Below are 20,609 nucleotides of genomic sequence, written 5' to 3'. Positions count from 1 at the left end.
GGCCGAAGGGCCTGTTCCTGTGCTGTAATTTTCTTTGTTCTTTTGTTCTTTGGGTCTATCACTGTATAACACTGGGGTACAATACTGGTTGGGACGGGTCTGTCATTGTATAACACTGGGGTACAGCACTGGTGGGGATGGGTCTGTCACTGTATGACACTGGGGTACAGCACTGGTGGGGACAGGTCTGTCACTGTATAACACTGGGGTACAGCACTGGTGGGGACAGGTCTGTCACTGTAACAACTGGAGCACAGTATTAATGGGTACAGATCTGGCACTACAACACTGGGTGACAATACTAGTGGGTACAGATCTGCCACTGTAACACTCGGGTACAGTACTGGTGGATACGTTTGCAGTTTCTCGCCTGCTTACCTGTTCTTGCTGAAGGGCCTTCACAAATGCTGCTTTCAGACGATTGGTATGCTCAGCTTTCAATGCCTTCTTCTGGTTGGACGTCACGCATTGCTCACACATGATAGTCCCAGTTTTTCCTTGCCTCCAGCGACAGGTGAAATCAGTTTTACATTGAGAACAGGCGTATGGCTCTTGGGTCAATCCCTGCGCTGAACCTTTTCCTGAGAAAGCATGAAAACACATACAATCAGGACACAAAATAAACTCACTCTGTTTCCCCACACCCACTCCCCCCACCTCTCAGCAGTGTTCACCCCTTTATCACAATTATTGCAGAAGCCTGCTCTGGAACAATAAGCACTGTCCCACCCTCCCATCCACACTCGTATAAATCGCAAAAAGTTGGTTTGCAGGTGCAGCAGGTAATTAAGGCGGCAAATGGAATTTTGTCCTTCATTGCTCGAGGGATGGAGTTTAAAAACAGTGAGATTATGTTGCAGCTGTATAAGGTGCTGGTGAGGCCACACCTGAAGTACTGTGTACAGTTTTGGTCTCCTTACTTGATAAAGGATATACTGGCACTGGAGGGGGGGCATAGGAGATTCATGAGGTTGATTTTGGAGTTATGGGGATTGGCTTATGAGGAGAGGCTGAGTAGACTGGGGCTATACTCATTGGAATTTAGAAAAATAAGCGGCGATCTTATAGAAACATGTAAAAATTTGAAGGGAATAGAGAAGACGGAAGTAGGGAAGTTGTTTCCACTGGCGGGTGAAACTAGAACTAGGGGGTATTGCCTCAAAATAAGGGGGAGCAGATTTAGGACTGAGTTGAGGAGGAACTTCTTCGCACAAAGGGTTGTGAATCTGTGGAATTCCCTGCCCAGTGAAGCAGTTGAGGCTACCTCATTGAATGTTTTTAAGGTAGAGATAGGTAAATTTTTGAACAGTAAAGGAATTAAGGGTTATGGTGAGCGAGCGGGTAAGTGGAGCTGAGTCCACAAAAGATCAGCCGTGATCTTATTGAATGGCGGAGCAGGATCGAGGGGCCAGATGGCCTCCTCCTGCTCCTAGTTCTTATGTCCTTACGTACCCTGGACAGTCAAGGCTCGGAGTTTAAGCCTAGGTACCCTAACTCGCACCAGGTGCCAGACTCTCATCACTTGAAGTGCCTTGGGATGTTTTATTACGTTAAAGGCTCTATATAAATACAAGTTGTTGCTTGTTCAGTTGGGAAATAAATTAATCACTATGTAACTGAGCTGTACACCAGGAGAGGAAGACTTGTATTTCTATTGAGCCTTTCATGATCTCTGGATGTCCTAAAGCACCTCACTACCAATGAAGCACTCCACACCCCCAGTGTAGTCACTGCTGTCATATGGGAGGATGCAGCTACCAATTTGCAGACAGAAAGCTCCCACAAACAGCAGAGTGATAATGACCAGATAACCTGCTTTTGGTGTTGGTTGCAAGAAAAATATCAGCCAACAGGCAGGGCAAGACACCCCGCCCTTTGCAGAACTGTCAAGTCCAACTTAACAGTATCTACAGGATGAACTTGGCTGACCCTGCAAAGTCCTCTTTACTAACATCTGGGGGCTTGTGCCAAAATTGGGAGAGCAGACTAGTCAAGCATCTGCCTGGTGCAGTCATACTCACGGAATCAAATCTTACAATCCCTCCACCACCAACGAACAGTGGCAGCAAAGTGCACCACCTATAAGATGTACTGCAGGAACTCACCAAGGGTCCTTGGGCAGCACCTTCCAAACCCACAACTACCATCTAAAAAGGACAGGAGCAGCAGATACCTGGGAACACCAACACTTGGAAGCTCTCCTCCAAGTCAATATCTATCCTGACTTGGAAATATATCGCCATTTCTTCACTGCCGCTGGGTCAAAATCCTGGAACTCCCTCCCTAACAGCACTTGGGTGTACCTACACCTCAGGGACTGTAGTGATTCAAGAAGGCAGCTCACCACCACCTTCTCAAGGGAAACTAGGGATGGGCAATAAATGTTGGTCTGGTCAGTGAAGCCCACATTCTATAAATGAATTTTTAAAAATCCCATAAATGTATTTAAAAAGGAGTGAATCGCATGGTATTGGTAGAAGCCTTGGTCTATCTGGAGATATCTGATAATGAGGGTGGTGAAGTTGCCCTCAAACACCTGTATCCCAAAACTGAAGCAGGTGGAGCAAACTTTTCAGATTTATATCGCTGCCTTGTAATTCTTGGTTCAGCCCATCCATGACCTCACCCTATGTACACCTGCCAAACACGATCGTCAGTTGCAACCATGGATCAATTGTCACCCTGCCCAAAATCTGCTAATCGTGAAAACTGGGTTTAATTGGAACTGATATAATGACGGAGAATCAAAGACAGAAAATGCTGGAAAATCTCAGCAGGTCTGACAGCATCTGTGGGGAAGGAATAGAGCCAACGCTGCGATTCTGGATAACCCTTCGTCAGAGCTGGTCATTTAGACTCGAAACGTTGGCTCTATTCTCTCCCCACAGATGCTGTCAGACCTGCTGAGTTTTTCCTACATTTCCTGTTTATCAGATTCCAGCATCCGCAGTATTTTGCTTTTATAAAGATGGAGAATATTGGTTTAGTATTAGAAAAAAAAACAGGGCAGATGAGGAAAAAGAATTACAATGATCTGGAAAGGGAGTGGAAGCAATTTCAATGGTAGCTTTCAAAAGGGAATTGGATAAATACTTGAAAAGGAATAATAAAACGTAGGGTTGAGCAATGAGAAAGGAAGTGACACCAACTGGAAAGCTAAGAACTGAAACAGGAAAGATGGTCTAAATGGTTGCCTCTTGTAGTGCATTACTCTATAAATGTATTGTGGCGCTTCCTAGCATCACATGGTAACTACCACTTTGACGACTTTAACTTCTGAAACTCAATACTTGACTAACGTGGGCGGTACAGTGGCAAGCACTGTTGCGTCCAGCGCAAGGTTCAATTCTGGCCTCGGGTGACTGTGTGGAGTTTGCACATTCGCCCCGTGACTGCGTAGGTTTCCTCCCGGTGCTCCGGTTTCCTCTCAGTCCAAAGACGTGTGGATTAGGTTGATTGGCCATACAATCAGGGGGACTAGCAGGGTAAATACGTGGGGTGGATTGCGGTCACTGCAGACTCGATGGGCCGAATGGCCTCCTTCTGCACTGCAGGGATTCTATGATTAAATAAGGAGACCAATACTGTACACAACACCGCAATTTGATCCATAGCTAAGTTTCTATAGCTCTAAATGATCGATAAAATATTGTGCAGGAGAACGAGCGCTCTACCTTGGGTTTCTAGAAGATTATGCACCACCTCCTCTAGGCCCACCAGGTAGATAAACTCATTATTGGCAGCACTCGGCAGGAAGTTCAGTTCAGGAGCTGGTGGTTTGGGTGGTGGAATTTCCAGCAACGTCTTTTCCAGCTGCTTCCGGAGAGCAAGTTTGGCCGCTGCTTGCCGACTGGCAGGTGAGTCATTGGAATTCATAACCGACGACACAGTGTTGGAGTTGGCATTCGACTGAGCCGTATTCAGCGTCGAGGCTTTCATTGTACTCGATGCCTGTAAAACAATTCAACATTAAGCAGCTCGGTAGAGACACGGCACGGTTAAAACGCAGACAGAACAGGGCTCTTACCCACCAAAAACAGCAAAATTCTTTTCCTCCCAAAGTCACGGATTCTTACTGCAACCAAGTTCCAAAAGCACCATTAGCCTCTTTGCTACTACCCCCAAATTTCATTTAATCACGCACAGATATGGGCGATGTTCTTCATAAGCTGTGTGTGTCCGGTCACGCAGTCACCCAAAGGGTACCGTGCAGGCTGCTCTAAGTTGCCTTTTTAAAGGATGCGTCTCTCACTGATAAGGTCAACATATATTTCCCCATCTCTAATTGCCCTTGAGAAGCCACCAGCTTGTACTAAAGTCCGCGTTGTGAAGGTGTTGGATCCAGCAACGATGAACGAGCAGACAACGCATGTGCAAGTTGGATGCATGTGATTTGGAAGGGAACTTGGAGCTGGCATGTGAGAGTCTTGACCAGCGAGCAACAATGAGCAGATGTTTGACCATGAGTAGGCCATCCATGATGCCAATCCCTGACCTGGTGCATTTTCGAGCAATGGGGCTAATAAGGACAGCTATTAACAGACTTTCTTCGGCCTTGACATCACAACAAACTTACGGCTCTAGCTTTCAGTGACCAGGGGCTGGACTCAAGAACACAAAAAACAGGAGGCGGCCTGTTGAGCCTGCACTGTTATTCAATACAATCAGGACTGATCTTGGGCTTCAACTCCAGTTCCTTGCTTGCTCCCCAGATCCTGTAATTCCCTGACACACTAAACATCTGTCTAGTCCGGCCTCACATTTATTCTATGATGGAACATCCATGGCCCCCATGGGAAGAGAATTCCAAAGATTCACATCCCTTTAGGTGAACTAAGTTCTCCTCATCTCTGTGCTGAATGATCCACCCCTTATTGGTTTATTACAGCAGCTTTAGGAACTTTGCCCTCTGTAGCTGAGTGGACACAGCTCCCCTGGAACCACTCAGAGCCTTAAACACGGTTGACCTAATGGACACTTTTCCCTTGAACTGGACTGAAGGCACCAGGATGTAGTTGGAAGCCACATTCTACCATATTTCCAATCTGAAGTACATCAGGCAAGAACAAGGTTGGATTTAACTGTGATTCCTTCCACAGCAGAACAACTCCCATTCAAAGAGGTGGGGGAGACACTGGTTCAAGCAGCTGAGAAATGTCACTGCTTCAACATGTGGTGCTCTTCTTGGGGAGAGGCAGACGGAATGGTTAATCAAAGGAAATGAAGACAGGACAGGTGAATGGATTTAACACTAAGATCAGCCATAGTCCAACCATGTTTCTCAAACTGGGTCCCTTGGACTCTTTCCAGAGGGTCCACGACATAGGGCTGGCTTTTCAGTGGGCAACAATCCAGGGTACCGTGGTCAAAGTGAGTGAATGAGTGGTGGCCAGAGCTGTTCTGATCCTCCTGCTCTCCCCTCACTCCCAACTAATGCTCTGCTATCCCTGCTCCGAGTGTTTCCTCCAGACTCCTGCCCCTCTGCAGTGAGAAAAATCATTCATCTCACTGATACCTATAAGAAAGTACTATTTTCTTAAAGGCATTATTGTAACACTCTTACATACAACTCTGAATATTATATATTATTAGAATTTAGATGGGGAGACTCTGTGATTGATGCCTTTGCAAAAGGGACCTTCAACCAAAAAAAGTTTGGGAACTGCTTATCTAACAGAATTAGAGTACAAGTTCGAGGGGCTGAATGGCCTTGGGTTCTGATGCAGAAAGGCGCCTTACTATACAGTTCACCATTGGGAGTCCCCAACCTGGCAGCATTCAGGGGGGAGAGAAGGAATCTGATAATCTTCCATTTGCTGACAGTAATGGGGTTGGGTACAAAACCCCCACGTTCCTGAGTATCCACAACAGATTAAATAATGAGCCCAGAGTCTGATCACCACCATTTTGAAAGCAAGATGTGCACTCCATCACCAACCCTAATTCATTCAGGAGAATGGGGATGAAAAAAATATCAGTCATGATTGAATGGTGGAGCAGACTCAATGGGCCGAGTGGCCTAATTCTGCTCCTATGTCTTATGGTCTTATTTTTTCCCAGGATCCCAAAGCTGTGGAGCCTCTCAACTCTCAATCCCCCCCTTTCCTTTCTTGTAGAGTCTTCCCAAGTTTCAAAACCCAGACTCATGTCACCTGTCCCTCACTAACCATCCTCGACACTAGAACCTCCAGCCCAAGATCTACTCAGTTGAGGAATGGCCGCTTACCTGTGGAATGTTGACGAGCAGGCTGGTGTTGGGTACATTGGCCACACGGATCAGTCCCTGCTGAAGAATCCTTTGGCCCTGGATCTGCACCGAACTGGGCACCGATGCCCGGGGGGCAAGTAGCAGGGGTGGTGGGGCAGTGCTGGCATGTGGCCTGATGGCATGGATTTGCTGGGGAGAAACAGACATTGGCTAATAGAATGGGACAGTGATGGATGGAATGGTGTGACCAGGATGGCAGAAAACAAAAGCAAGGCAGAAAAGAAAAGGAAGAGGTTATTTAGAGTTCCTACCAGGTATGTCACACAACCGTGCAGTCATACTGATGTAAGCAAACAGCCCACAGCTGGAGTTGCAAGTTGTATCATGGGAGAACTCCCAACATTGTACAATTTACACGTTATGAAGCAGATTCCACAGATAAGATGTAAGCAAACTTTGCAAAAACAAGTTTAAAAACTAGAGGGTGGGAGGAAGAATGACCTAAATCTATGGAGGATAAGGGAGAGAGAGAGAGAGAGAGAGAAAAGGGCAAATGTATTTGCAGCGCACATTTATGTGGGCAGCAGGAAAGTATCACAAATATTTAAAACCTTACACGTGCAAGCACATTTGTCAACATTTATAGATTCCCACAAAGACGACAAAAGAAACCAGCGAATGTGCACGCTGGTCACACAAACTCAGTGGCAGTGGTATTATGATGTGGAGATGCCGGCGTTGGACTGGGGTAAACACAGTAAGAAGTCTCACAACACCAGGTTGAAGTCCAACAGGTTTATTTGGTAGCACAAGCCACTAGCTTTCGGAGCGCTGGCTACCAAATAAACCTGTTGGACTTTAATCTGGTGTTGTGAGACCTCTTACAGTGATATTATAACTCAGGGCAAAAACAAGGCAGTGCTCAGGATGAGCAAGATCATCTCACATACCACCAGCACACTGCTTACTACCTGTGGCATTATTCAATCCAAGTGATTCACGCAATTGGCTTGTAATAAGATTTTCTTTCCAAACACAACACAAATAGAAAGTCACTAAGGCTTTGTAAGCAGGCATCCAGTTATAATTCGAGGTGGGGTGTTCAGCATTTTTGTTACTGCTGACAGCCAGTCATACACAGGACATGATTGCGGCATTCCAAAATTGCCGCTTTGAAGTGCTATGCTTAAACAGCGCAGATGTTAAGTTAACTTCACTGTAGGCACAAGGAAATGAGAGTTCCGCTGAGGGAGCACTAACCCAGGTTTGGGTGGGCTCCCCCTGCATTGAAATTAACATTTAAAAAAAAAGTTCTCTTCTCAGGCTGAGTAACACAATTAAGGCAGCATTTAACATGTTGCCAGAGGGTATGGAGACACGAATGAGTCAGTTGGGACTTCTGTAACAATCGGGTAATTTTTAATGTTAACTCGCCAAGTTACTCAGGAGCCCTAAGTAAAGTTGCCCTCAAATAAGGAGGTCAAATCATCAAAAAAAGCTGCAGTTGAATTCATTTTGGTTCTCATCAACATGCTGTATGCAAACCGTATGGGGTGGATTCCCTCAAGTTCATTGGGGAATAGAGGGATATAAATGGTTGGTTTAGAAAGGTAAACGTGATCGGTCCAGGCTTGGAAGGCCGAAGGGCCTCTTCCCATGCTCTACTGTTCTTTGTATGTCAGGCACCTACAAATATTCAACAGTTGCAACAAACTGCTCTGAAGATACAAGTTGGTTTGTTTGAATATTTTTTAGATGGGACAATGGCCGACTTGGGAAAAATTGCTGGAACTAATTGTGAGGGAGATGAATTATCATGATTATTGCCAGATCCATTTTTGTATTGAACTCCATGCAAAATAAAGGAAAGTTATGTATTTTTAGTAGTTACTTCACCATTCCATTAAACCAGGAAACACTCAGTGATTCTCCGAGCCAGTTGCTTACCTGCGCTCCTCTCACTAGTGGTGGCATCGTTATCTGAGAGTTCTGCTGGGATCCAGGTTTTGAGCTTCCTTGTTGACCACCACGAACCAATGGTGGTGGGATGACTGTACCCATTGTGCGGGCAGTGGTCACCTGCAAGACAGGTATGTATGTTTAGGAACACTTTTTTATTTAAAAAAATGACACTTCTCCTCCTCTCTCCCTCAAATTTCTAAGCCAATTTGCCCTCTTACCAAAGCCTAGTAGGATTTAACTTTAATGAGCACTGGTCAATCTCTGCCCTTTGCCCAAGTGACCATTATTCATGCATCAGGCTGGTCAGCAAATGCCAGCAAGTGTTCATCAAATCCAGACACAATCATGTCCCAACCTAAAGACTGATTTAGGTGACACTATAATAGACAACAAGCAAAAACAGAAAATGCTGGAATTACTCAGCAGGTCAAGCAGCATCTGTGGAGAGAGAAAAATAAAGTTAATGCTTCAGGTTGATGACTTTTCACTTTGTTAAATGAATACTTAGTACTCATTTTCACAGTAAGAAGTCGCACAACACCAGGTTAAAAGTCCAACAGGTTTGTTTGGTATCACAAGCTTTCCCTTCATCAGGTGAGTGGCATTTTCACAGGGGAGGAAGAGGACAAAACTCCAGTGCATAAAGAAGAAAATAATGCAACTTTAAAGAGGTATCTCCCAGACCCAATGCTTCCCACTCCAGACTAGTAAATGAAATGGGTGAGCAGACTGCAGATGCATCATGTCAGAATTTTTCAAAGCCTTCTCGGTATCGGAATTGTGTCTTTGGACTGGAAAATTGCAAGTGGCACTCTGTTACTTCATAAGGGAGAGAGAGATAAAAACGAGGTAACTACAGATCTGTCAATTCATCAGCAGCATACGGTTCTTGTAGTGACATCTTCAAAGCCTTTCAGTCAACTTTTTCAGCTCTGACAAAATGCCAACTCACTCAGTGAGTTTCTAACGCACTGCAAACTGGCCTGGGGAGCATTAATTCACTCTCAGATTGACTGCACAGCTAACACTAGCTCCAGACCTGTAATCAGTACTTCACCAAAACTCAAGATATTCTCTCCAAACACGGTGTTAGGCGGAGCATTAAAATCTACAATCCAATTACATGTTATGGGCCCAAACATACATCAAAATCAGTGGGCCCAATTCATTTCACTTCAAATATGCTGTCCTTAGTGAGATTTTTTTCTTGTCCCTCTCTCCTTAGCGATCATTGCTCACATATTTAAATCATTGCTAGGACAATGCTCCCTATATGTAAAACTTTACTTTGGTCAATTTTGCAATCAAGGTAAGGGATGTTTATGGACAACTGGCGTCAGCATCAAGCTCTCCCGTGCTCTACCCTAGCAAGATGCTTCAAGCCGCAGGGGTTCCGCTCTCTATGTGGCACACCTGCAAATCACCAAATTGCACTCCTTTGTGCGGTGGAGACAGTTTTGTTGTATAAAGGGTTAACAAATGGGATCTGCGATGTAGATACAGTGCAGATGTATCACTGACAACAGTCAGATTAAGACACTCTCTAAAAAGAGATAGGTTGAAACACCCTTGTCTAGAAGCAACATGCTGACTCTGCAACCTGTTTAGCAGCAGCCCTGTAACCTGTTAATAAACAAGTGTTAAGGAGATACCAGTGTATGACTGCACTCTGTCTACTAAATACCATGCCTAGAGTCCACAGACAGAGGGACCACCTCAGAACATGGTGGCAGTGGTGAATCACCTCACATTTATCAGGGTTAAACTCCATTTGCCACTTTTCAGCCCAGCTTTGCATCCTATCTAGGTCTCTTTGCAGCCCCATCCACTACTCCACCAATCTTGGTGTCATCAGCAAATTTACTGATCCACCCTTCAGCCCCCTCCTCTAAGTCATTAATAAAACACTAGCTCCAGACCTGGAATGGGATATTGATATTAAAAAACACTGACGTTATTGAAGGAACCAGAGAGTGAAGGAAACCTTGATAGCAGCTTGTAACAAATTGACACTATGGCCCCATGGTGTAATGGTTAGCACTCTGGACTTTGAATCCAGCAATCCGAGTTCAAATCTCGGTGGGACCTTAACATGTTTTGGGGAAGCAGGGGTGTGGGAGGTGGATCAGAGATCCCCTGGATTCGGATCCCACTTATGGCAGATGGTGGAATTTGAATTCAATAAAACATCTGGAATTGGAAAGTCATGACCACAAAACCATCGTTGTAAAAAAAAACCCATCTGGTTCACTGATATATTTTAGGGCGGCACGGTAGCACAGTGGTTAGCACTGCTGCTTCACAGCTCCAGGGTCCCGGGTTAGATTCCCGGCTCGGGTCACTGTCTGTGTGGAGTTTGCACATTCTCCTCGTGTCTGCGTGGGTTTCCTCCGGGCGCTCCGGTTTCCTCCCACAGTCCAAAGATGTGCGGGTTAGGTTGATTGGCCAGGTTAAAAATTGTCCCTTAGAGTCCTGGGATGCGTAGGTTAGAGGGATTAGTGGGTAAATATGTGGGGGTAGGGCCTGGGTGGGATTGTGGTCGGTGCAGACTCGATGGGCTGAATGGCCTCCTTCTGCACTGTAGGGTTTCTATGACAGGAGGCGGCAACACACTGGAGGGGGATAACCATGGCCGTATCTGGTGAGTATTTCGTGTCCCTACCCCAACCATCTAGCCTCCTCGAGGACCCGCACAGAGGCCTGCAGTGAATGTGATGGAAACACCATTTTATTTCAGTATTGAGCAGCAACAGGCCTTTATGAGTAAGAGCAAAAGCATTAAGTCAGCTCCTTTCTTCACGTTGATGAAGGTAGCTGATGTCATATACATGGATTTTAGTAAGGCGTTTGATAAGGCCCCCCATGGTCGGCTTATGATGAAAGTGAGGTGGTGTGGGATAGAGGGAAAGTTGGCAGATTGGATAGGTAACTGGCTGTCTGATCGAAGACAGGGTGGTGGTGGATGGCAAATTTTCGGATTGGAGGCAGGTTGCTAGCGGAGTGCCACAGGGATCAGTGCTTGGTCCTCTGCTCTTTGTGATTTTTATTAATGACTTAGAGGAGGGGGCTGAAGGGTGGATCAGTAAATTTGCTGATGACAGCAAGATTGGTGGAGTAGTGGATGAGGTGGAGGGCTGTTGTAGGCTGCAAAGAGACATAGATAGGATGCAAAGCTGGGGTGAGACCACATTTGGAATATTGTGTGCAGTTCTGGTCACCTCACTATAAGGAGGATGTGGAAGCGCTGGAAAGAGTGCAGAGGAGATTTACCAGGATGCTGCCTGGTTTGGAGGGTAGGTCTTATGAGGAAAGGTTGAGGGAGCTAGGGCTGTTCTCTCTGGAGCAGAGGAGGCTGGGGGGAGACTTAATAGAGGTTTATAAAATGATGAAGGGGATAGATAGAGTGAACGTTCAAAGACTATTTCCTCGGGTGGATGGAGCTATTACAAGGGGGCATAACTATAGGGTTCGTGGTGGGAGATATAGGAAGGATATCAGAGGTAGGTTCTTTACGCAGACAGTGGTTGGGGTGTGGAATGGACTGCCTGCAGTGATAGTGGAGTCAGACACTTTAGGAACATTTAAGCGGTTATTGGATAGGCACATGGAGCACACCAGGATGATAGGGAGTGGGATAGCTTGATCTTGGTTTCAGATAAAGCTCGGCACAACATCGTGGGCCGAAGGGCCTGTTCTGTGCTGTACTGTTCTATGTTCTATGGGTTTAGGAGCAGATGATGTTCTCCTAAGGCCAGGTACCGAGGAGACCACCACTGACTTTGAGGTCAATCTTAAAGTCTTTGAACCTATTTTAGCCAGCCACAGAAACTCAATATCACCTTTAAAATCTATACTGGATCAGCTGTTAAAATATTAGATGATCTCAACTGACTTCAGCGATGACTCTTCATCCATAAGACATCTAATTACAAAATCCAGACAGCACAGACCTCTTAATCAAAGGCAGGATTATTGCTCCTCACTGCAAGGGGTGACAGATCATTGATTCTACCTACATTCTCCACAATCATTGTACATCGCTATTGAATGGGAAGGTTGGCATACTTCTAGGAATCCTAGAAAAAAAGACTGATGTCCAGCATTTGAACAATTTGCTGTCTTTCATGCAACAATCTTATTTCAAAGCAGTAGAAATTCAGCCACTAGAAGCTGGGGGAGTTTGTAGAGCCAACAGCAAGCTCCTTTCTTCCACAGAGACACCATCCACTAGGCCCTGTGTGGAGACTGAAGTTATAAATCTCTCTGTTTAAGATGGGGGATACAGAAGGCACTGCAGCCGATGGTGACCACCTGCATGAAGATCTGCTGGGTCTGAATTGGCTTTTCCCTTAAAGGCAGTGATGAGGAAGAAGTCCTTGCAGCAATGACTGATCTGTAGGAGGTTGTGGTCCCGGAGGATCTGTCTTTCTAGTTGACAGACATACTGTATGAAATCTCTCGGCTGCATTCAGATCTTTGTTCCAGTTAACCTACCAATTGCCTAATCTATCTATAGCTGTCTAAAAAAAAAGTCTTCCAGAGAGAATACTTTGCCAGATACCATGTCAGAGTCCTTGAAGCAACACAATGCCAAAGAGCTGGTAGTGTCCAGGGATGAGTCAATTGACACACATACTTCAGTACCAGCTGTAGGTTTTCTTCCCTCCAGAAGTGGAGGTCAGCACAGAAGCTGTGGCAAAACCTTTAGCACTTCTGATGCTGCAGAATCCTTTACGGCAATATTGTCTCCAAGCTAACTGCCTACAGGAAATTTGGCTTATTACAGAAGACGAGGCTCCCTTGCCTCCATATTTTCAGCAATTCTTCCCATTGTCCCAAGTGGAGCAACAGCATACAGAAAGAAGTGTGGCTCTCTTACCACTGCCTCCAGAAAGCAGGCAACCCTTCTGGAATATCAGGAACTTATTACTACCTCTCCTCCTGAAAGGTTTACAGTAATTTTATCATTTTTTTCCTATCATCACCCAAGCTCATTGAAATCTTGGATATTCTGCGCCTTCAATCCTCGATGCTTCAGAGAATGATGTGGCTGTGACAGTCTTCCCTGGAGTTGAAGACCACTCCTCTGGTGCAGCTCTTTCCCGGAGTGTTTTAAGGGAGCAGAATGTTGTCACAGTCCGGAGTTCTTCTCCTCGAACTCCACAAAGTCCGAAGGTCGAGGCTCTTCAGTCTTCTCTCTTGGATCAGTCTTCATGGACATTGCAGCTCAGTCATTCTGATACACACTGCTTCCCGGCAATGATGCTAAAATGCGATCCCATTCTGATGATGTTCTTTGATATAAAGGAGGAAACCCCATGTCCCCAAAACATCTTCCCTGAAGACTGAGAATACAGAGGAAATGGAATTCCTCAGAACTGTGACTTAGGGAAGGGTAAGATGAGGAGTTGGGTAGAGTGTGTAGTTGTGAAAAGGGAGTTACAAAAATACAATGAAAACAGTTAAAGACATATCTTCATACTATTTTTGAAGATTTGGTAGTGTACTTGAGGAAAGTACAGAATAAAAGATTAACAGATGGGATATATTGATGTCTGATACAGATGATGATATATCACTGACGTCAGAGAGAGAGAGGTTGGAATGCCAGACCTAGGAGCAACATGTCTATTTTGCAATCTGTTTAGAAGTAGCACTAACAAAGAAGTTACAGTTTGTCAACTAAGTTTCACACCTAGAGTCCATATTCAGAGGCATAATCTCAGAGCAACTTCCTCTGATAAAAGGTCATGGATCTGAAACGTTTCCCGTTTCTCTCTCCGTGGATGCAGCCTGACCTGCTGAGTATTTACAACATTTTCTGCTTTTATTTCCCATCGACTTGCTTTTGGGAAACACTGCACAAACCTACGAGATGGACCCTTATGGAAGTATACAGACTTCCATCCGAGTAACAGCGAACCAGGGTCTAGTTCACTGCATCACGCAACCGTCTCTCCCATAATCCACAGGCGATTGGTAGGGTTAACCTGCGTATCACAGGCTGATGCTTGAACCAATCTGCAGTAATGGATATGAATGGATGCCTGGTGATATCACCATCCACCAACAACAGGGCAAATTATAGCCAGTAACACAAGACTTCGAAGCAGCAAAATATAGTTTAAAAGTGGGTTTGTAAAACATTAGCCCAAATTAAAATTCATGGAAAAACTCTTCCGAAAAAAAGAACGAGAGATGACAATCCAGGAGTCAAATAGCTAAAAATTTTAATTCCAAAGAACAGGGTTAAGAATTCCCATCCTATGGTTACTTGTCATTCAGAATTGTTGCTTTAGCTACGTGAGTTCATGGATAAGGCGAATGCAGGCAAGAGACATTACAGCTCAGACAGCGAGGAAAAGTTTGAAAATGCTGAATTTCAACCTGTTTTCAGGTAGTCCATTGATGCACAACTCAGCAACACAGACAAAACAAAAACCACTTCACACAACGCTCTTGGGTGACGCGTTCGATATACAGAAAGATGAGGGTGACCAATGACTGTTGGTAACATTAACAACAATTAAATTTAACCAATTGAGCGGGTGGGTATTTTCGTTCTAAAAAAAACTAAAATCAGAATATATACACAGTGTTGTCACTAATCTTCTTTAGTAGAAGTCCCAAAGGAATTTCCCTCTGGTTATTGGTGTTTCAATTGTGTGAGATGTCCTTCATCCATCATCTCACGTTACTACCAGACCTCTACCCACCAGGACGTCCTACCACCAAACTAAATGGTCTCTCCAGAAACAACACCCTATTCCAGAATTGTTCAGTTCCGAGGGAAAAGTTTTCACCAGACTCGCTGCACTTTGCTGATATCCTAGTGACAACACTTGTGCTTATATTCTACTGAAAATAGATACAAAGGGGATTATAAGGTTGTAACTCAGTTTTCAGATTCTGATGACTGTGCATTCTTTCGGAATGACTCCCAGTGGGGAATAACATCCAATGCAAAGCCCAGTGAAATCTACAATATTTCTCCTGCTGCAACGCCAATTTTCTGCAACATAGAAGTTCTGCTCTTAAATGTAAGTAGGAGATCAATCTTGAAGCTCAGTGCCCTGACAAAGAATTCTAATCTCTTAATGCTGTGCCCCTATCCAAACAACCAAGAACTCACCTCTGTTTCCACTCCCTCCCTCCCCTGGTGCCCCCTTTTGAGCCTTGCCTGGCAAGGCCCCAGTTGCTACACTGACCTGAAAGCTGGGCTTGCCAGTGGGAACATGCAGCGTTCCTCGGACCAGCGGGGGTGGGGTGGCCATGGCCGTGCCTGTCGAGACAGCAGGCTGGGAAAAGAACATTGAAAAGAAGCACAAATAGACATGAGAAAGCCGAGGAAACACAAGGGCACAAAGGAAACATATATTGCCCATTTGAAGAGATATACTGTTCTAAACACCCAGGCCAGTTAGGCTGGCAAACAGCTCAAGTCAGTTGTTTTTAAAAGTAAGCGAGGCAGATGAGTTCCTAACTCAGCCAACTCCTTTCACGCAAATAGGGATTTCCCCCCACTTTCTCAGCTCCATTATACTCCTTGCAGCCAGATTTCCACCATAGAGTCAACTTGCTCTTTAGCCATGATACAAACTCTGGTTGCAGTCTTGAGCGCGGTGCTACCCAGACGCTAAACAATGATTTCTGATCTTTTTTTAAATACTTTTCCAATTCAATCAAATCAAATCCAATTCAGAGACTCAACAAGTTGAGACATTTCAGATCCAGGCTGACAAGACAGGGCGAGCGACCAAACCACCCTGTCCTGGGCCTGATCTACATGAGCCAAGCTGATTGGAGAAGGGGGAGGTTCCTCCTCCAAGACTTGAGGTCATTTGCATCTTAGCCAAAAGGCCGAGATGCCGCTTTTAAAAATTGCTTCATATGAAACATATGAAGCCTCAGCGTAACCTAATGACCTCGACCAAGTGCGGCCGACCATGGGCTGCCGTCCATACGCTTGATCTTAGCCAAAAGGATTTCTGATCTTGGGGCTACAGGGATATGAGGGAGAAGGGGAGGGGTATCAGGATGTTGAATTTAATGATCGGCCATGATCAAAATGAATGGCAAAACAGGCTCGAAGGGCCGAATGGCCTACTCCTGGTCCTATTTTCTACAAGTGAATATTTTTCCCCAATAGTTTCCTTTCCTCAAGTCAGAAGCAAAGTGCTTCCATCAATTTAGCCATCTGATAATTAACCAGAGGAGCAAGAAAAAAATGCAGGCGAAGACCTGGGGTCCTTGCTTTGCCTGGCTCAGCTGGGTAACCCACTTGGCTCAAATCTTAGATGGCAATGGCAATTCAGAGTCATAGAGGTTTACAGCATGGAAACAGGCCCTTCGGCCCAACTTGTCCATGCCGCCTTTTTAAAAAAAAAACCCCTAAGCTAGTCCCAATTGCCTGCATTTGGCCCATATCCCTCTATACCCATCGTACCCATGTAACTGTCTAAACGCTTTTTAAAAGACAAAATTGTACCCACCTCTACTACTACCTCTGGCAGCTTGTTCCAGACACTCACCACCCCGAGAGAGAAAAAATTGTCCCTCTGGACGCTTTTGTATCTCTCCCCTCTCACCTTAAACCGATGCCCTCTAGTTTTAGATTCCCCTACCTTTGGGAAAAGATATTGACTATCTAGCTGATCTATGCCCCTCATTATCTTATAGACCTCTATAAGATCACCCCTCAGCCTTCTATGCTCCAGAGAAAGAAGTCCCAGTGTATCCAGCCTCTCCTTATAATTAAAATCATCAAGTCCCAGTAGCATCCTAGTAAATCTCTTCCGCACTCTTTCTAGTTTAATAATATCCTTTCTATAATAGGGTGACCAGAATTGCACACAGTATTCCAAGTGTGGCCTTACCAATGTCTTGTACAACTTCAACAAGACGTCCCAATTCCTGTATTCAATGTTCTGACCAATGAAACCAAACATGCTGAATGCCTTCTTCACCACTCTGTCCACCTGTGACCCCACTATGAACATGTACCCCTAGATCTCTTTATTCTATAACTCTCACCAACGCCTCATTAACTGAGTAAGTCCTGCCCTGGTTCAATCGACCAAAATGCATCACCTCGCATTTATCTAAATAAAACTCCATCTGCCATTCATCAGCCCACTGGCCCAATTGATCAAGATTCCGTTGCAATCTGAGGTAACCTTCTTCACTGTCCACTATGCTACCAATCTTGGTGTCATCTGCAAACTTACTAACCATGCCTCCTATGTTCTCATCCAAATCATTAATATAAATGACAAATAACAGTGGACCCAGCACCGATCCCTGAGGTACACCACTGGCCACAGGTCTCCAGTTTGGAAAACAACCCTCTACAACCACCCGTCTTCTGTCATCAAGCCAATTTTGTATCCAATTGGCTACTTCACTCTGGACCCCATGAGATTTAACCTTATGCAACAACTTGCCATGCGTTACCTTGTCAAAGGCCTTGCTAAAGTCCATGTAGACAACATCAATTGCACTGCCCTCATCTACCTTCTTGGTTACCCCTTCAAAAAACTCAAATCAAATTTGTGAGACATGATTTTCCACTCACAAAGCCACGCTGACTGTTCCTAATCAGTCCTTGCGCCCATCAACATCATCCTACCCAATAGATGGTGCATTCTCCTGTATTAGTTTACCCAACCACACCAGTGATACTGGTTCAGGGCACTCAGAGTCATAGAGGTTTACAGCATGGAAACAGGCATTTTGGCCCAACTTGTCCATGCTACCCCTTTTTTTTAAACCCCTAAGCTAGTCCCAATTGCCCGCGTTTGGCACTGTACCAAGGAAACAGTTTTTTAAAAACTGGCCAATTTCAGGGACAAATGTTAAGTGGAAACATTTTCCAATCAAATATTTTTTCAGGAGAGCATGACAGCCACGAAGTATCACGAGGAAAATTTATCTTTATCCACTCATTCAGGAGCTGGATCCTTCAAAAGGACCATTAAAAAAATCTCATTGCACCTACAACCACTTTAAACCTCAACAGGACCACAGAAAACAGAGGAACACTGCTAATGAAAACAAGATGGAAGTTTTCAGGAAGTGTTAGCAAAGGATGAAACGGCTTTGTTTGCACAATCTCCGTTTAACGGCTTCTTTCATAATAATTAGGCCATAAAACAGCAATTGATAAAGGCTATGGTTTTAAAACAAGATATCTCTTCAAAACTTTCATATGGAGCCGAAGCAAGTCACGGCAAGATTCATAAGATAACACAGCTGGCACAGGGAGAGAACCAAGTTAAGCAACTTAACCATTTGAACAGAGTGCCCCCTGGGGCTTCCACAACAAGCATTCCACTGTATAACATGCAAAATCAGCCTCCAGTAAGATCTCCAGGCATTGAATTTCCCCTCTCTACCTCTTCTCTTTGCTCTTCTGAGAGTGCAGTCTCCTGCTGGGTACAGCTTGTAAAGGTTGGTAGGGGCTGAGTGAGTGCATGCAGCGCTATTTGAAAAGAGAGAGAGAGAGAGCGAGCGAGTGGGTGAGTGCCCAGAGAGCCATGCTGGACAGTGCTACAACTGATCCCAATCCTGTCCTCATTATTTCTCATCTCAGTTTGGGTGGAATAATGAGGGTGGCAATGGGAGCATGGATCATACTGTCCCCTCCTTAAGACTAGGACACGGAGGCCAATTGCAGAACTAACAAACTCCCCCCACCCCCCCATCAATGCCACTCCAGCTTGCATCCCACACCGTCACTAAAGTTGAGATCTGCTAACTGAACTGAGGCTGGGAACCGAGCAGAGAAGTTTCTCGCTTGCATCGATAGCCACATACTCCCTCAATAACAATTAGGGGAAGTGGCTGCATTTTTATTTTGAAGACTGTGATCTTTGATTTTAGTTAGGCAGGAGTATTAAGGATTACAGGATGGGTAGATGGAGTTAAGATCACAGCAGATCAGCTATGATCTAACCCGGTGGACAGGTTTGAGGTGTTGAATGGCCTCTTTCTTCCCACTGTGCTAACCATGTGCCGATCTGATTATTATAAAGCAGCTGCAGCACTGAGATTTAGCCTCTAGGGGGCAGCTTGTCACCACATTAAAATAAAAGCCAACAATTTCTAAAAGATTCTGAATCTTGAATTAAATCCAACCTTTTAAGACGGAATAATCAACTCCAGAACTTGTCTGAGGAGAGATTATCCTAGAAGTATCATAGAAATCTCTGCAAGTGCCTCAAACTCAAAACAAAAGGAATTTTCCTCTGCAATAGAGGTATATTTATCATTCTTAATGAATCTGCAGTAATAGGCTAGAACGGAAACAAAGGAAAAGACTCCAGGTTCTAGAAATGTATTTGAAATCAATACTCAGCAATGAGGCAGGATGTAATGATATCACTGCTTCAAACCCATTAACAGGCTATGCATGGGCCCTTCTCAGCGCTGTTTAAGGATGGTCCATTAAACAGAGCTTCCAGAATTCATCCCACCACACAGGCTGTGTTGTCGAAGACACAGTAACAGCTTATTCACCCCTCCACAAAACCAGGTCATTGGCTTCCGAGCAAAATAAAGCGCTTTTTGGTGGAATGTGAAACAAGTTTTGACTTCTTCTTGTGGCTCCAAGTGTTACTGCGGGCACCACATGCTGCCAGATATTCAACCAAGGCAGGCGTCACAATCATGCCACATCCTGCTCCTAATCGACTGCCCACATACACAATGTGCCACCAAAAATCAACAGACAGCAATCAAAGGGGCTGGGGAGTGAGTGCGTGTGTGTGTGTGTGTGGAGGGGGGGGGGGGGGGGGGGGGGGGCGGTGGAGGAGAGAGAGAGGCAGTGGGGATGGAGGCCCGATTGATTTTCTGATGCCTGCTCCACAAATCAACCTAAAAGCATTCAGGTACAGAGAGGATAAATGCAGCAATCATATTGAGATCTGCTAACACTCGGTGATTTTTAAATTCAAGCGTTACATTACAAGTTGATGACTACATCTTACAGGTGAAATATAAGCGAGAGAGTGTGGAGGATGCAAGTATAGAAGCCTTCAATCAATAAATCAAGACTGAATTCTAGACAATAAAATAGGTGGGCGTTTTAATCTAACAGGGGGGGATTTGGGGGGGGGGGGGGGGGGGGGGTGTGAGGTATCGGGGGGGGGGGGGGGGGGTGGAAAAAGTTGGGCGAAGTGAGGAGTCCTGATTTCACTCCCCTCCCGGAATTTTATTAAAATCCACCCTCAAGCTTTTGAGGTTTTAAAAAGGATAATTTTCTGAGAAGGAGACATTTGCAAAGGTGTAGGGAAGGGCAGAAGCGGCATTGCTGAATTGCCCCTTCAGAGGGCCAGCATTTCTATAAACAAACTGATTGATAACCAGTTGGCTATATTGCACAGTATTACATAGAGTATACAGCACAGAAACTGGCCACTTGGCCCAGCTGTGTGGTGAC

At 45.0% G+C, this 20,609-nt stretch overlaps 1 protein-coding gene and 1 non-coding gene across 22 annotated transcripts in view; one reads left to right on the top strand and one right to left on the bottom strand.

Annotated features, from left to right (window-relative positions):
- The window catches only part of gatad2ab (GATA zinc finger domain containing 2Ab), a 130,604-nt gene that overhangs the window by 13,619 nt on the left and 96,376 nt on the right, over positions 1-20,609 (bottom strand). For 15 of the 21 annotated variants that reach the window (XM_078198581.1, XM_078198579.1, XM_078198571.1 and 12 more), the window contains 5 exons: positions 15,379-15,468; positions 8,156-8,287; positions 6,227-6,418; positions 3,675-3,951; positions 379-581 (listed from right to left, as the gene is read on the bottom strand). In XM_078198581.1, coding sequence (XP_078054707.1) covers positions 379-581; positions 3,675-3,951; positions 6,227-6,418; positions 8,156-8,287; positions 15,379-15,468 — 894 coding nt within the window. The remainder of the gene's footprint in view (positions 1-378; positions 582-3,674; positions 3,952-6,226; positions 6,419-8,155; positions 8,288-15,378; positions 15,469-20,609) is intronic. The other 6 variants (XM_078198587.1, XM_078198577.1, XM_078198588.1 and 3 more) reach the window with 3 other exon arrangements.
- On the top strand, positions 10,187-10,258 carry trnaq-uug (transfer RNA glutamine (anticodon UUG)). Its single transcript has one exon. It is a non-coding gene; the product is annotated as a tRNA-Gln (tRNA).

Source organism: Mustelus asterias, chromosome 26 (assembly GCF_964213995.1).
Source record: "Mustelus asterias chromosome 26, sMusAst1.hap1.1, whole genome shotgun sequence".
In the NCBI taxonomy this organism is placed as follows: Eukaryota; Metazoa; Chordata; class Chondrichthyes; order Carcharhiniformes; family Triakidae; genus Mustelus; species Mustelus asterias.
Note: the sequence above shows the minus strand (reverse complement) of the source record. Positions and strands in the feature narration are given on the sequence as shown.